This window comes from Lycorma delicatula, chromosome 1, assembly GCF_047948215.1.
Source record: "Lycorma delicatula isolate Av1 chromosome 1, ASM4794821v1, whole genome shotgun sequence".
NCBI classification, from domain to species: Eukaryota; Metazoa; Arthropoda; class Insecta; order Hemiptera; family Fulgoridae; genus Lycorma; species Lycorma delicatula.
In genome coordinates, this window is record NC_134455.1 from 161,477,241 (window position 1) to 161,491,138 (window position 13,898).

Genomic DNA, 13,898 nt, shown 5'->3' on the forward strand with positions numbered 1-13,898 from the left:
CGTAAGTTACGGATTTGGTTTACTTTTTTACAAATTTACATTTTACAGTGTCCCCATTTTTTAATATTTTCATTGTATTTATCTGCATGTATTTATTAGAATGACTAAAAAACACATGAAAGTAAAGATAAGTTTTTCTTTTCGTTTTCTCAATATTACTATGTTTTATTGTATTATTTTATCTAACTAAATACTATACCTAATAAGTATGGTCATCAAACTACGTACACTACATTTTACGACCTTTTTACGTAAAATAAGTTTATGTTTGTAAGTGTACAGGAAAGTGAACGACGTTTAATTGACTCACTTTTGTTATGTACAAAAGTGATTTTAATAAGCGGCATCTACTGTATAAGCAACATATAATCATCTATATAGTGAATAAATTGCTAATTTTTCAAAAACAGGCTTTAAACGATGAAGGGGCCAAAGGATAGGCGTACACAATTAAACATATAAGCGTACGAACTGCAATCATCGAGAGATATTTTATGGAAAAAAAATTTTTTTTTCTACATTGTTATAAGAAAAAAAAAGTAAACGTAGCCTATACGTTCACCATTTATTAACCGCTAGGCTACTCATTTTTTGTATTTGTACATTTTTTGTCGTTAACTGAAGTGAAGTAGGAGGTATTGTTTGTACACGGAATGTGTGTATACACACACGTTCATACTCACGGTATCACTTACTCTCATATAAACCCGCATACCGGACAACTTCCTGAAGATCGTTTTTCTCATTGTTCTTTTTATTCCGCTCCCTTTGTTTACAATAGTAGCTCACCCTCACCCAGGGATGTGAACGAACTTAGGTCGTTCGTTTTCAAAGATAAAAGTGAGGGATATATCAGCGATATGTAAAATTACACTCTTTTACTTGATACCGTTAAGCACTCGTAACAAAATTAAAAATAAAATAATACTTAGTGGGTAACGGTAATGACGATAAGCCATTGACAGATAGAAAAAACAACACGCAAAATATTTTTCGTTAGTTAAGGATGGACTAGTGATATACTTTAGACACATATTAATCTGAAATCTTATTATATTAATTATTGTAATCCGTGAACATAATATGCAACAAACAAACGTCCAGAGACTAAATGAATTGCAATATATTATAAAAATGTAGTTTTTGATATGAATAATCAAAACCTTACAAGTTAGATTATTGTTTCTTTACTTTCAAATAATTAGAATAATAAATGGTAAAATAATAAGGGCCAAATATCATTGTAATAAAAAAGAAATTCTGCATAAAAATATTTATTTTAATGCCACTTATTAATTAAATGGTGTAATATGCTATATTCTTAGTATTAAATAAGCTATATGCTTCAATTATTATGTCGTAGAAGTTTATAAGTTCTGAGTTTAAATTGGAAATTCAACTTCATCTTACAACTTTTGTTATTTTCCTTAAAGATTACTTTATATATTAAGTTTAGAGTATTGCACAATTTTTATTTCTATACAAACAAAGTTGATTTTAAATTATGTCTAAATGCGTGCAATATTGCTCCCATAATAAGAAAAAAAAGGTTCCCAAATATCTCGAACTTCTGCTAAAATTCCTTATCTAAAAAATTCCGCTAAAATCCTTTACCTGGTAACAAACATATTTTACCCGAATAACTTCAAGAAACATCATGAGTACCGATCATTAACTGGGAAAATATGTTCTACAACAAGAGGTTGTGGTATTTCACAACTAAATTTTACATCTTGTCAAACATACGTAAACAATAAACAGATGAGTTACGAATCTTAAAAAAAAAAACATGATGTTATTAGTTATTTATATTTATGCTTATAATAGGGTTGTTCCAAAAGTAATGCACTATGCGCACAAAAAGGAAGACACGGAACGATTCGCGGTAACTGGTAGTGTGTAGCCTGAAGTGTCAGGAAGCATATATAGGTTGTTAAGAATTTTATAGTGAGTTTACAGTGTCAGTGTAGTCCGAAGACGTGACAGAAATGAACTCGAGCCACATAACAAAATTAAAGCAATGCGGATACACTAAAATCGAATCTTTAATACTGTGCCAATAATTTGTCAATCGTTACGGGAAGTGTGTGGTGATGATCGCAGCACCGTACAGCGTTAGCATTAAAAGTTTAGGGAGGGCAGGAGTACATCAGATGAGCCACGGTCTGACCGATCGCCTACTGCTACAAAAAAGACAGCACCGTTATTATTGCCACGGTGAATAATGAAGACCGTGCATGACAATGAAAGAAATAGAAGATGAAACCGAAATACCGAAAACTACAGTACACCGCATTTTAACGAACAGCACAAAGAAAAGATCATAGCGCGATGGATTCCACACAGACTGAGCAGAAGTAAGTGACGCGTCTCGAAATCGCACGAGAACTGCTTACATGTTATGAAAGGGAAGTTTTTGTAAGGCATGACACTCTCCAAGAGGCAAAGAAATGTCATATGCAGTCAAAAGTGAAGCGAATGATAATTTTTGTTTACGATAAATAGGGTGTTTATTGCTATGAACAGAGTGCCTGCCAAATGGCGTTAGTGTAACTGCTACTTACTACAGAAAATTTTCTCAAAAGGTTTTGCAACCGAATGTTCAATAACTGCGTTCAGAAATAATCGACAATGGTACAGCCGAACAACTTATATGGCCTACTTCGTGACACTTAGTTACAAACTGCCAGTTACCGGGAATCGTTCAGTCTTGTTTTTGTACGCATGCGCATAGTGCGTTACTTTTGGATCAACCCTCGTATTACAAGCATAAATAAGAATAACTAATAACATACAGTTTTTTGAAGATTCATAACTTTTCCGTTTCTTTTTTACCTACGTTCGACAAAATGAAATTTGGTTGTAAAATATTTCAATCACTTCTTGTGGAACATATTTTCTAAGTTTGCGATTGGTCTTCGTGATTTTCTTGAAACGCTCATATATTATTTTTTCTGTTGATATTTTCATCGATTATGCTTGGGGAATACTTCGCCATCCACCTTATAGCCCTGATTCGAAAATGCCGGACTTCGAACTCTTTCCAAATCTGAATGAACCACTCGAAGTAATTCATTTAGCAGTTTGAAAGAGTTATCGGTCAGAAAATATGACACCAAAAAACGATAGTCTGCTGGCAGGAATCCAAAAGCTGCCAAAACGTTAGCGAACGTACATTACACATGGGAGATTATGTTGAACAACTGTAAACTTGGTTTCGTCAACAAATATATTTTCTCTGAATCCTGATGAACTGGATTCATTATTACATTATTTTTGCGACAACCCTCGTACAATTTAACTTTCCAATAATGTTTATTACAAGGATTTAAAATAAAAGATGTATATTTATAATAATGTGTACTTATAATTCCAGGTGTCCATTTGCTTAAAATAACCTCACATCAACAAATTGGATATATTCATGCAAATAAACTATAACATATCATGCACATTGTGCATGACATATCGTATTTACATTACGGGTGTTTGGGATAGCTCAAACAACTAATCCAAACATGAGATTTTTTGGAGGATTTGAAAAATTAACTGATCGATTTGAATTAATTAATTGACAAACACTGAAATAAATATTTTTATCACCGGTTTTTGAAGACAGAGAAAGAAGTAGAACAATATCAGTTCGTGGCAAAATCTTGTTAAAATAGAGGTTTGATGGACCGCAACAAATGACATTCAAGGGAATAGTTATTTGCATCCATTAATTTTTTACTTAGAATGTACGCGCGCGTACACGCACAAGCATAAACAATTATCATAGTTTAAAATATACGTAATAAAAACAAGCATACATAATGCATCATGTAAATTATTATAATTAAACGCATTAAAATTACAGTTGAATTCCAAAGAATAAAAACATAAATGCAACAACGCATTCATATAATATATACGGAATAACTGAAACTAAAAAGTAGGTAAGATAAAAATAAATTTTGAACGACCTCGCCTAGCCGGACAACCAGTTGAACGGGTCTTCCAATCATAAATAAAAGGGTCACAATTCATAGTATTATTACGTAAATATGAAGTCTCAAGGTCTACTGTACCTATAGTGCAATAAGATATAATATACATGCATTACCAACATACCTGACCATTTAGAGCGCTATGAGAGAGATTGTAAATGGTGCATTTAATTACTTAAGTTTCTACATGTCAGTTTACATAATTGTTTAATTAACAAACGGCATTACAATATTATGTAATCAGTTAATCGAGTGTGTAAGTAAAGTTTAAGTAGTTCACTATATTTATTCGTTGGTGCGCGGGTGTGCTAAAACGCCACACGTATGTATATACAGCATATATATAGATATATTTATCAAACACACAAAAATATTTTAGGAAAGGCGGAGAATATATTCTACAATATAATTCATAGGCCTTAGCGATGTAAAAAATGTCATATAAACCGTGAATACTTGCATTTGTGAAATAAAAGAAAAAAAACATAAAAACGGTATTCTATTTACAGTCATCTCATAATTATAATTCTATAGATTTTTCAGAACTCGTTTCAACTGGAAAGAGGGAGGTAGTCGAAAAGAGTACTTTTCACGTTAATTGTATGGTATTGGTCATATTATAACTAATAGCAATCTGTAACTTCTTTAAATTACTGTATAAATACTGGAAAAGTAGAAATTATTACTGATGACAAGAAATAAAATCAAGATGAAAATAATTTGTAGCGAATTTAACATTTATAAAATGTGAATCATAAATTAGGTAAATTTCTTTTTTTGCAAGTGAAACAATGAATTAAGTTTTTAGAAGTAGACCATCTAATAATATTTAAATATTAAAAATTGTTAGAGATAAGCAGTACGTTCCTTTTTAGATAATGTTCTATAAGAAACGCAATATTTTCTCTAATCACTAGAATAAATTGTAAAATACATTAAGTCGAACATAACTATGCAAATCGATAAAATACGTAAGGAAATATGTTATATTTCCAAAGTATTTGGAAGAAATTTACCCTTTTCTGAAAATATTAAATGCGATTCATGGAAAAAACATTTCATTTTTATTAAAATTACGAAAACATTATGCATAACTGTGATAAAAGATACAGCATTACAGAAGAAATAATTTCTTAGTCTATTTTTACTGATGTAAAGAGGGAAAGCGTAATGTTACTAAGCGTAGGCAATTTACACAGTGTTACTTCCGTTCTAAAGATGCAACGATAGGGAATGCTAAACATCCGTGTCTGGACTGGTTCAACCAACCTCTGCAGTAGTGTACCTAATGTAGTCGAGAATCTAGAACGTACAACAATCGAGACTCAAAACCCAACTCGTAACCCATAAAAGACTTTAACAATTAGAATGTTTTTCGTTCAATGTTCCTTGACAGAAGGGTCATTTTCTAAGCAAATAAAGAACTGAAAATATAATAAGAAATATATTAAACGGTAACTGAAATACATTTAAAAATAGAAGTCGCCCAAAAACTGTTAAAAAAGTAAATTAAAATCTAAAACTATATGGTTACTTGGTACTTACGTATTAACGCCACCGCAGCTACACCTTTATTTAAAAACATAGTAGTCAATCGGATTTCGGTGGAAAATGGGCCGATATAGAGTTTAACATGTATTCAAAACAGTCTCTTTATTAATTTCAATAAATGGCTATTTATATTTATTTATTATATAAATATAATTTAACCGAACTTAACCTACGCTCGACAACCTTGACTAATTAACAGGAGTGTTTTGATTAATTAAATAATAAATAATTGCAATAATTACTGAATTTATTAAATAAATACTCAAAAAATTACGGTGTTAATTAGTCAAGGTTAGCGAGCGTAGGTTGAGTTTGGTTAAATTATATTTATAAAATTAATAAATATAAATAACCATTTATTAAAATTATTAAGGAGACTGTTCATTTTCCACCGAAATTGGATTGACTACTTTGTTTTTAAATAAAGCTATAGCTGCGGTGGCGTTAATACGTAAGTACATGGTTACTTTTATTGTCGAACAATCAACAGAAGATACTGAGGAATTCGTCAGAAAAATCAAACACAGATATAAATAAAAAAGTAAACAAACTCATTGTATTGATAAACAAATATACAGGTTTATTTCTACTTGGATTTAAAAAGTTAAAATTATTATTATTTAGTATCGCTTTAGACAATTTCAATCGAATCATATTCGAAGGAACTTGCTTTTAAATCAGTTACTTTTTCAAAGATATTACCGTTTAAATAAAAATTTAAGAGGGATTTTAGAATATAAAGATGTTTTACAAAAATCAGCCTTTTCACGAAAAAAAAGAAAAATCAATACCACCGTTTCTCTAACTGATTGACAGCGCAACTTCGTTCATCTAGGACTTTCAAATAAACCTGGCAAAAAAAATCGGCAGAATAAAATTTAGCTGTAATCATTTTCGATAATAATCCTAAATTATAATAATTTTGTTGAACTACAAGAAAATAAAAAGGATTTTGTTCCTAACGCAGGATTATTTATATTAAAAAAAGTAATTTACGACATGAGATTTAATCTTATGCGTGGAAATAAGAAATGGACATTTCGTAGTGTATAAAAAGCTCCAAGTCTGATCAGTTCATAACAGTTCTTGCAGGGACACCTTTGGATAAAAAAAACTATCCCAACACCAAAGATTTCACACAATTCTATAAATGCGATCCAGCTTCGGAATTATGCAAAAAATAATAATAAAATAAAATTAGAATTTAACGGTATGCAAAATAATTCTCAACAGAAAACAACTCCATTGAAAAACCACTCGAATTACATAAAATTAACTTTCTTCAAATTACAACTAAAAAAGAAGGTGTTAATATTTTCTTAAATATACCTTTAATTGTTGTCTATGTCCACAATGTCGACAGCTATAGGTGAAGTACTCAGGAGCAGTAAAGGTGACAGAATCATCAACAAGTTTTCTGTAGTGAACACGCAAAAGGGGGCCAGGCCCCGAACTCGGGGGGCCCCCCAAGCCCCTTCTACCCATCTTGTTTCCATCACAATTACCATCCACTTCTTTTGAAATTTTTTTCTGTTCACAATACTATTTTTCACAATTTCAATTGCAGAATAACAATCTCAACAATAACAGTAATTGTTGCTATTTATTTGAAAATGTTATGTATACCCTGAGAAAAAATTAATTAAATAAAATAACTATACCCAAATTTGGCAATTTTTTTTGTAATTGAAAATTGATGGTAAGCATTCTTTACGTTATATTCTTATTAAAAATTTACAGTTTAATATACGAGAATTTTTTACGTACAACATATTAAGACTATTTTATTAACTGTACATTTAAATAGTGTCAATTGAAAATTTATATTTAAAATAAAAGTCGCAAATGGATTATAACTGGACATAGAACTGTGAAGGTTTTAATTTACTAAAATATTAATAAGGCTAATTTACGTATGAATAGCAATGTTTTAATAAAAATGTCAATATCATTTTGTTATATAGTATCGAGTCAATGTCAAAAATTACCGACGCTCATTACAAATTCAACCATATCTCAAAAAAACTAAAAAGGTTAAATTTTGCATGTATACCTAAAGCAGTTTTTAGAAAAAATAATTTTCACAATACTAAAGAAATTATACGTATTCTGCATCTATAAGCATTACTGTTAGATATTAGCCAAAATAATTGTAAGGTTACTCGATTAATAAACAAATTAGTGTCATATCAGAAAATTACAGTAAAATTACAAAAAAAAAAAGAAGAAAACTATATGACTATCTCAGAACTTAGAAACTGCACCTCATCTACCTAACAATCTCTTATTTTTCGTTAACGAAATGTTAATCATTTAAAGTAACGTTCTAAACGTAAAAACAAAACATAAAAATTGAAAAAGAAAATGAATATGCTTTAAACTAGCAAATTACCAAATCTCACATTATTTACGTATTAAAACAATTTAAAAATCTATATAACCATTTTCCAAAACTTCCCAAGCAGCTAAAACGTATAAATTTGGTACAATTATTCCAAAATAATAATTAAGCAGTTTTTTGAAAAATAAAACTTATTTTCATAATCCCAAAGAGATTAAATCAAAAACGGGAAAAACATGCAACAGTAATCATTTTCAGAGATTCCTCAGATATAAAATCCCCTCAATACTGTTCATCCTAAGAGTAAGAACCCATTTTTCAAACTTTTAACGCAATCCTTTTAATATATAAACTACTTCATCCATTTAAATGTCACTAGATGCATGAATGAAGATGAATTGATTTAATTAAGACAAATAACACATTTAAATTAAAATAAATTTTGTTTAAAATAATTAGTTAGGTCAATTAGCTGGCTATTAAAAACTGCGTTGAAACTTTACGCAAAAAATTTATAAACCTAAAAATTTATAAAGTCGTCACCGATGACAATGGTGAAAGTTTCCGAAATTTTGACTTATAAAATAAAAAAGAGGTAATAAGCCTTCATCATAATTAAGACAGACAGCTTAAGAATATTGTGATTAAAATCTAAGGAATTCAGTTCCATATTTATAAATTTGAATCCTACGCGAAATTATCTGATAAAATCTAATCGTAAATTAATTGGGTACTTACGTATTAATGCCACCGTAGCTACAGCTTTATTTAAAAACAAAGTAGTCAATCGGATTTCGGTGGAAAATGAACAGTCTCTTTATTAATTTTAATAAATGGTTATTTATTTCATAAATATAATTTAACCAAACTTAACCTACGCTCGCTAACCTTGACTAATTAACAGGAGTGTTTTGATTATTTAAATAATAAATAATTGCAATACTGAATTTATTAAATAAATACTCAAAAAATTACGGTGTTAATTAGTCAAGGTTAGCGAGCGTAGGTTAAGTGTAGTTAAATTATATTTATAAAATAAATAAATATAAATAGCCATTTATTTAAATTAATAAAGAGACTGTTCATTTTCCACCGAAATGTGATTGACTACTTTGTTTTAAATAAAGCTCTAGCTGCGGTGGCGTTAATACGTAAGTACCATTAATTGTTTTTTCTAATTATCTGAGAATAATGCAATACTATATAAAACTTTATAGAGAATATTTTTACAACAAAGTGAATAATGTTTGAATGACTGTTTAGTACGTAAACTACACTCTGTTTACCGATATGAATGCACAAACAAAAGTAATGAAACAGTTTTTCGTGTGCTAGAGTTTCACAATAAAAAGGTACTTAAAGTTCACAGATGGCATTCAAAAGCACTTACGATTCATATCAATCACAATAAAAATACGACTAAAAATACGGCTGATGATACTAAAGCGGGTAAGAGAGAAGAATCACAGATGCGCTTTTTCACATAAATGATAAAATCTTATTCTTTTTGAAAGCTTAAGCAACAACGGCTCCGTATATGCAGATGGATTGAATACATTAACTCAAAAGAATCTCCCCTAAAATACAGAAAAAATGAATAAGAAGCCTCATATTAATTTTAGGTACTTGGAACGTAAGGTTAAAAAAATCATTTTACTGGAAAAGTAAAATAAATATATTTTCAAAACAAATTCTTTGCTGCTACACAATTCCTTATATTATTGTACATAATTAAATATTAACTGTCTGGATAATGCTTTGAAAAAGATGATTCGAGTGACAGCAGCGAAATTAGAGACTGGAAAGGCAAAGAATAGTGGATTTTGAAACGAGAATGTTAAACAGCAGTGATAACCTACTTCCTTAAACTTATTAGATATTAAACTACTTTATCAATTTAAATGTCACTAGATGCATAAAAAATGAACACATCTCATTACACTTATGGATATCATAAGGGATTATTTTTTAGCGATCAGTGATGTCATAACTACCTAATTATTTTCATGATATTTACTGTTAGGCTTTACTTTCTTTTTTTTAAATTCATTATAAAAGAAGGCAAACAAGGAAATCGGACATAAATCTGGGATTCAATAGACCGGATTTGGGTAAAGCTTCAACGATATAAATAAATGTTTACAGGTTTTTTCCAAATCGGAATTTACCAAGGGTCAGTGTCATTTGCAGGATAAAGATAGTGAAAATTAACTCGGTTGATAATATTACAAATAAATTTTACGTCTTAAATTAATAAAAAAAATAAATTCTTTTTTTACAACTTCTCATTAGAATAAAACTGATGGTCGATCGTGCATTAAGATACGTATACGTTTTTTTTAAAAATTAGGTAATGGAGGTATGAAGAGAGCTAATGGAAGAGGGATAAAAAAATTTGAATATAAAAACAAATGATTTAACTGCATACGCAAAGGAGTGGCCATATGCAATTAACATCTTATCTTATAATGGATTGGAAAAGTCCATACAAAATATATAATTTCAAGATAATTATTTAGATTCATGAAAACAGTCATTATAAGAGCTAAATGACAAAAAAAACCATTCAACAATTTTTAAAGAAAGTTATTAAATCTTTAATAAACATCGCAGAAATTAGCGATTTATTGAACTCTCCCCTCTATTTATATATATATAACCAATAATATTAATCACGCACGGATCTCCTGGGTACAATATATTGACATCATTTGATTTTTGAGAAAATGAGTAATAAAGCAGAATTTAAATCTGTTGACAAATGACAGTTTTGTAGACATTAAATTATGCTTTAAATATTGCAATGTAATATTACAATAAATATCACTGTATGTATAATAACGGTTCCAGAATTACAAGTAAAAATATAAAAATATTTAAGTTTGTTCGGGGTCATTAATCAACCGTCTGCTTTGTACAATTCTTCATTCCCCTTTCTCTTCTGTGTATTTCTAAACTTTCAAATATAAAAAAAAACTCAAAACTTTTTATGAAATATCAGTACTATTAAAAACGAATAAGGTATTAATAGTAAATTTAAAAACATTATAGGGAAAAATGTACATCAGAATCGGACCTTACTAAATTTATGTCTACACTTCTAGTAAATAAGATATTTATAAGAAATAAAGGCGAACAAGAAAATCAGACATAAATCTGGGATTCATTAGACCGGATTTGAGTAAAGCTTCAACCATATAAATTGACGTTTACAGGTTTTCCCAAATCAGAATTTACCAAGGGTCACTGTCAGGATTTTTGTCAAAAGTTAGTGTTGCAGGATTAAAACGAAAAATTTGATACTTCACTCATACAAATCGATAGTGTTTTAGAATTTCAATTCCACAAACGTAAATATAAAATTGTCATACACAGTAACGTGTATGACAATTTCTTTCGATTCCTTTCAGAATCGGTAAAGAAGAGTAGTAATCTACTTTATTCAAAAAGAAGGAAAGACGTTAGATATATTATTTTTAGAATATAAATTTATTGAAATTAAACTTTTTTCCTTAGCATAAAATTATTATTAAAACAATCCTGCAAAGAAGTGAACAATATAGGCAGTATTATTAAAATTAAAATTTTATTCACAACTGTAATGAAAATAGGAAGTGTCCTACAGCGCAGCCTATAATGAGTAGTATTTGAAACCGTTTCAGTTTAATTACTGTAGGTAATCTATTAATATAGCATTTATAACTTATTAAGAATTCTAAAGCAGGAAGCAGCTACGTGTTTTTATTCTAACGATATTTTTCTAAAGAATATAAATATACTTAACTAAATGGAATAAAAGATTAGGAATAATAACAGAAATAATTAAACGATAACGAACAAAACTCAACAAGATTATGAATCACAAAGCTACTTTAAATTTTCTAATTGTTAAGTGCAATTAACGATATAGCAATATTAAAAAGTATTGACAATCCAGTTTAATGTGATATTATTTAGGCAGTTAATTAATTTACTCTCCAGTATCATGTTCCCATTTACGTTTTAATAATGGCATAATCTTAGCAATGGTACGCATTACTAAGGACCACTGTTTATAAAATTAAAAATTGTTACTAGTTTTTAGTAAAGCGCGGCAGTTATTTGTGACAGATTTTTTTATTTATTAGGAAATTTATTTTCCCTGTAATAATTTCAAATTAAAACATATCAAATTCCTTTTCAATTGCTGTCAAGCTAATAATAATGAACATTTTTATGAAAACTTATTTCTAATAACTAAAATAAAACAATATATAAAAAAAATATCAATAATATTGAAAGTTTAACATTAGAGAAAATCTTATTCAATAAAGGTTCTTCTACAAACGTTGTGGTTAACGAATCACAAGAATACCGATCTTACTACAACGCAAGGAGTGTTGTAAGTTTTAGAACGCAAAGCGAAACTTGAAGATTCAAGGTTTTTTATAATACTTTCACCTTTCAAACATTTCCTTAACTTAAATATTCTGTATACGAAACAGTTCATGTACCGTACATGAAAAAATTTAAACAGACAAAAATCAAAGTTATAAAAAAAAATTAACATGTATATGTAAATAATGAAAATGTATACTGTAATTTTGATGATGTATCTAAATACTATAGTTAGAAAGCGTGAACTTTCACGATTTATCAATGTTTAATGTTTTATATAGTTTATAAGCACAACAGTTTCAGTTACTCTCACCTACGATGAAACTATATATAAAAAGGATTCATTACTTTTATAACCACATAAAACTGACACAGAAAAACTAATATGGTAAATAACATATAATACTATAAGTCGTTATTACTATCACCATCATCAATAAAAATAATCGTTTATTATTATTATAAACATTAATCTGGCCATCCGTTTTCTGAACGCGTTATTCTTCGAAAAGGATGGTAATTTTAGTACAAATTTTATATAATTGTCGCCTTTTACTTAAACTTATTACTTGAGTCAGTAAATTAAAAAAGTTGTATGAAATATATTCATTCTGTAATTACAAATATAATTAAAAAATAATAATATGGATTACAGATAAATCCACAACATTTTCAGATTTTTTAACGAACAAAAAAGACCACAAAGAAAATATTACTTTTCTTCCATCAGAAAAACTTATTAATAAAAATTTACGGAAAATCCAATAGAAAAAACTTAGTAATGCCAACGATTCGACCCCCATTGCTCCGAATTCATGTAGCAGAATTTGAAAATGAAACAGGACCTTTTAGAGAAAATTCTTCATTTGGAATACCAGCAGGTCAGGGGAGACAATAGTTTAACGAAGTATGAATTAGCAATTATATGAAAAATTAGATTGCGCACCGTTAACAGATTGTCAGCGGAGACAATCTCCGCTGACAATCTTGTTAACAGTTTATTATAAATGGCATATATAATATGCCATTTATAATAAACCAACAAAATTTTCTAGAGTTTGGTACATTTTTTTAAAATTTCGTCAGTATAAATTCGAAACATAGTGACTTTCTAACATATATATATACACACACACACACACACACACACACACGAGTATATTAATTAATGCTCATCATTTTTATAATGTTTATTAGATTTTACCAAGCTAAGAAAGTAATAAGTCTGCCAGTTTTATATGTACGCACATATGTATCTATAGTATGCTTTAGTAGTAGTTTCCAGAATACATTACCGGGATCAAAAACACTCACTGTGAATCCTGCAAATGACAAAATATTCCTGAGTTATTTTTCTATCTGCTAGATTAGAAAAAATTAACTCTACTCACTCTCAACGAAATAACAGATTGGGCACATGAAACTTTGTAAAAGTTTTACAAGGGAAAATTTAGGGGTAATTACAATACATAAATACTGCTCGAAAGTTTACATTTATTTTTCTGTAAATTTGCAGAAACATAAACTGTGCCAAAACTGTAATGAACATACTTCAAACAGAGTAATTGAGCTATCGGTTAGTAAATCTGATTTTCTTACAAATAATTACGCATTGATATTAGCAGAAACCGAGCATTACA

At 29.0% G+C, this 13,898-nt stretch overlaps 1 protein-coding gene across 4 annotated transcripts in view; it reads right to left on the minus strand.

The window, feature by feature from the left end:
• The window catches only part of LOC142318210 (EGFR adapter protein-like), a 1,091,782-nt gene that overhangs the window by 210,286 nt on the left and 867,598 nt on the right, over nucleotides 1-13,898 (minus strand). For 2 of the 4 annotated variants that reach the window (XM_075354773.1, XM_075354774.1), the window contains exon 2: nucleotides 6,870-7,167. The exons of the other annotated variants lie outside the window; for them this stretch is intronic. In XM_075354773.1, coding sequence (XP_075210888.1) covers nucleotides 6,870-7,025 — 156 coding nt within the window. In that variant the 5' untranslated portion in view covers nucleotides 7,026-7,167. The remainder of the gene's footprint in view (nucleotides 1-6,869; nucleotides 7,168-13,898) is intronic. 4 annotated transcript variants of the gene reach the window in all.